General features: G+C 42.9%; 1 protein-coding gene across 1 annotated transcript; it reads right to left on the bottom strand.

The window, feature by feature from the left end:
* Positions 1 to 1,116: 1,116 nt before the first annotated feature.
* On the bottom strand, positions 1,117 to 2,484 carry GCNT4 (glucosaminyl (N-acetyl) transferase 4, core 2). The gene has a single exon (XM_010193293.1). The coding sequence runs from the start codon at positions 2,482 to 2,484 to the stop codon at positions 1,117 to 1,119; it is 1,368 nt and encodes a 455-aa protein (XP_010191595.1).
* Between the last annotated feature and the right edge of the window lie 1,962 nt (positions 2,485 to 4,446).

The following is a 4,446-nucleotide window of genomic DNA, read 5'->3' as shown; positions in this document are numbered from 1 at the left end:
GGGTTGTTCCTGCCCAGATGCAGGACTCTGTTGGGGTGCAGTTGCTCTACAGCTGAACCAGGGCTTGCTATGGCACCCCTCAGCCCGGGATGGTGGCAGTGCAAGGCCTGCACAGAAGGACACATCTACACAGGGTCTTCATTTCTGCAGTATAGCTATTCTTATGGTTACTGCTCAACTCTGCACGCTTTGCATTTCAACATATCACCACATTGCTGAACACTCATTAGAAATAGCACTTGTTGTCCTCTGTGTGTAGAAATACTGTCTCAGGAGCACTGGGATTTTACAGGAGGATGTTTCTACTGCCAGAGACAGAAATGAAAATCAGCCTCTTTTGCCATGAATATCTGCTCTAAGGGCCTGCAAAGGCAGCCCTTGTGAGCAGCTTATATACTGCCTTTGAAGAATAACAGTACATGATACTGTTTCAATCAACCACCACCAATTTTATAGGCGTGGCATGGTGCCTGAGGACGTTTCACAGGAAGAAAAGCAATGCACAGAGGAGCCGGAAGGATGATGCTATGTGCAGTCCAGTATTGAAGGACTTTCCTTCCCTAATATCATTCAGTTATCTTCACAATACAAAGATCTTTGTAAGGTCCCACAGACAGGGAGTTTGGGACTTCAGGTGAGGCCATAGGGCTCATTTGATGTCATGCTTATCTCTGTGTCCTTCAGTTCTCCTGAGGTAGCAGATGCAGAGGTCTTTGTTTCATACCTTTAAGAAAACAAAAAAGTAAAGGAAAAGTGGACAGGTAGACAGAGGAGTTAAGAGTTTCTTAGAAAAGACACAAACACACTTGATGTAAAACAAGTTTCTGTAATATTCCATTGGGACAGACAGCACCAGAGCCTCCAAAAGCAAACCTCACCCTCTCAGCATCACCTTGAAGGACAATTACTGGATTATTATGGCAAGTTACAAAACAGTTAAACAGAGAGGCATGACCTTCCATAAATAAAAGGCTGGGTATCTGGCTCTCCAGGTTCCTGAACTTCTTGCAAAAAGGGCATTTCACTTGCTAACATCCTGTAGCAGGTCAAGGCAGAGGAACTGCAGGAGCTGAGCTGCAACAGTAGACAGTACTGACAACAGGGAAGGCAGTACTGCTATAGTGAGGTATTCATAGAATTTATGTGCAGAAAATGCTTATCAGATGACAAATATACCCACTCTTTCTGTTGTTCTGCCAGTTTTTCTGCCAAGCATTTTACCAGGACAGGGTCTACTTTGGAGTCTAACTTATTGGCGAACCAGTGCCCGAAATTCAGAAGCCATCTTAATTCTGCAGCCCCATAGATACAGACACTGCGAAGGTGGGTACCAGTGCATGGAGGATACAGATGTTCTTCAAGATAATACCATTTCACCAGCCGAGTTTTGCTTTGTAAGTCTGTTATGTCCTGGGCCGACCTTGGAACTTCCCCAGGGACAGCAGGAACACGTACAAGAGTGGCCCAGAAATGTTCGTCCGGTGAATAAGTATCCTTCGACCACTCAAAAAAATCTTTTGCAAGAGAGCTTTCAAGGGTATATTGAATAAATGCTCGACTTAAAATAAAATAGGCACTGCCTACATATACCTCAATATTATGAGGTGGTGGATTCTTGGAAATGTTGGTTTTTACAGGCATCTGCATGTATTCATAAGGCACTTTCATAAGTTCATAGTGATAAGTAAATCGTTCTCTTTTGCTACTGCTTGGCTTTATAGTTTCCAGCATGTTTCCTCCATTGAGTTTCTTCAGTTCAGTGACTAACTGGAAATTTGACCGCAAAGGGAAATCTTGGCCACACAAATTAATAACATACTTCCAGGGAACTGAAGAGTCTATCAAATCAGACAAACAATTGAAATCTGCTTGCAGCCTTGAAATATGTGCATAGTCCACTGTCTCCAATTTTGATGCAATGAAAATATTGGGGAAACATCTAGCAAGATTGTTCATAGCAGATTTGAAACTTTTTGTTGCTTTTTGGTCATAATGGATGCAGTAAATGTTTTGATGACTGTACAGTGAATGTATGAGCCTTTCTACCATTATCGCATCTTTGTGAACAACTAAAGAATAGGCAATTGGGAAATTCTCTTCCTCTGAAGAAACAGGTTTTAGGTGGTATTTCCTAAGTGAACGATACACGTGGCAATCACTCGTTATTGCTACGACATCTTCATCAGCTAAATCAATTATCTCTTTTCTTCTTATCTCTAAACTCTTGCCAATTTCATGGGGATCTTGCTCATATACTGATGAACAATTAATTTCATACTGGAAGTCATTTCTCAGAGAGGAATACCGGTTTCTAACATAAGAAGATGTGCTCAAGAAGTGCTCAACCAAATAAATGCCCTTAGAGGGAAAAAAGTGTCTTTCAACATGGAGGAGCTTCAGCAGTGCGATCAGCCACCCTGTAACACACAGAATCAGGATCTTCCTTCGAGCAGGACATCTGTAGGGACACTTGTGTCTCTTCATTCTGTAAGAAAACAGAGCGATGACAGTACTTTAAATCAGGAATGAGGCATCGGAGACAATTTCAGCTTCTAACAAAGACATGTGCACACCAGTCTGCTACAGCATAAACACCACCTTATCAGAATTGGACACTGCAAATCTGCAGTTTCTTCTTCATCATCACACTAATTCATAGACAGATTTTCTTACAATAATAAGCAAGGTTTTCACTCCCCTGAATTAGCTGACTGAGGGTAATAAAACAACTCAGATTTCAGATTATTTCCAGCTTAATAAGTGTGCTGGAACAAGACTCCCACTGTTTATTTTCCAAACTTTTAAAAAATTTCTTATGAGTCATAAAATGAAGTACAGCAACCCCTGAATTGGCAGAAATATGACTGTCCTCTAAGTGAGTAAGAAGGATTGTTTATTTTCCTGAGTAACCCCAGGGGATCCAATAAGAGTAGCAAGAGAATCCCTTGTGAGTCTTCAAAGAATGTGTGCTTGATGGCAGATACTAGTATTTTTAAAAAATAGAGCATTAAACTAAAAGCTTTATAATTCAGTCACAGTATCCTCATTGTCTCTAACACCGGGGCTGGCCCAAGAAGATGTCCAAGAGGAAATTAATTTCCTTCCCATCCTCTCCCAACAGTATCTGACAAGACCAAAGCCCTTCCTGTGTCCAGTTTTCTTCTGGAAAATTCTGCTAACCTGCTCTGAAGAAAGACAGATGGAGACATAGCAATTGCACTGGAGTGACTACATAACATAACTTTTGAAAGCAGAAGGGGTAGCAGTGAGCAACAGCACATCCATCCTGCTCTCTGCTGCCTGACACAGCCTCGACTGTGACTGCAAAAACACAGACACAACCCTTTTTTAAATGCAGCAAGGTATTTGTTTAATACATTCCTGTGTAGCAACCTAACAACGGAAATATTACCACCATGAGAGCCAAATACAGTGATCCTCTTTCCATGTAGTTTCACTTTAACAGCTGAGTGCAAGCAGCATTGTTGCTATCCCTGAATTAAAATTAGACCAGAGTCCACAAAGACGTGCAGCACTAAACTTAGCTTTACTTAGCTTATAACTAAACTCTACCTTGTCTCCAAATTGAACAGCTCCCTGTATTTTCGCTTGAAAAAAAGCTGTTTGAGAATGCTTCAGAATGATTCAAGTGGTGGGACTACCAGAAATGGCTCAGATGTCTGCAGATCCCAGGCATACATGTAAAATCAAGCGTTGAGGTGTGCATGCAACTCTTACTGCAACACTATGTCTGAACGTCCTTAGCATTCTCACCAGTGTCAGGTCTTGCAAGCTGTAGCTCTAGTTAAAATGCAGCCTGTCAAGGCAGAGCTGCTTCATTAGTCTGTTCTCCCTGACTTTCCCTTCCCCTGTGCATCGTTCTCATAGATATTTCCCTTCTGGGGGCAACAGAAAGGAGGAAGAAATGCCACTTCCTTGTTTCAGAGAACAGAGCAGGGTAAGCCAACGTGTACCTATTTTGTAGAAGGCAGAGCACAGCAGCTCTCTGCAGGTTTTACAAACAGCCTCCAGGTATGACAACAGAGAAAGAAAAAGCAGAACTTTCTCCCCATGAAGAGAACATTCCCACCTTCGCCAGCAGGTGCTTTCCTTCACTTCTTTTCCAAACTAATCCCAGCTCAACGTCTGATTCCGGTCTCCCCTTTACTCACCTTCTTCCTGTACCTTTGTTCCCGGAGAAAAGTCGCTCTCCAAAGCTGCTCTTAACCAAAGCCAGATTTCCAGCCAAGTAACAGAAGCTCTGCGGAGGGGAACACAGGTGACGTCCCCCTGTTTTTTCCTTGGAGGGAGAAGACCTGAGTGCTACAACCTCTCAGTGCAGCCTGCCCTGTGCCTAGGCCCAGTGGTCTCCCTGGCTACCAAGGACAACCCCTACCACTCCTGGCTGAACAGGGATCGAATTATCCCTTCCCCTCTACCTTCTCC

The sequence above is a fragment of the Mesitornis unicolor genome, unplaced genomic scaffold, assembly GCF_000695765.1.
Source record: "Mesitornis unicolor isolate BGI_N332 unplaced genomic scaffold, ASM69576v1 C13567382, whole genome shotgun sequence".
Taxonomy (NCBI): domain Eukaryota; kingdom Metazoa; phylum Chordata; class Aves; order Mesitornithiformes; family Mesitornithidae; genus Mesitornis; species Mesitornis unicolor.
This window is presented reverse-complemented; position numbering and strand designations above follow the sequence as displayed.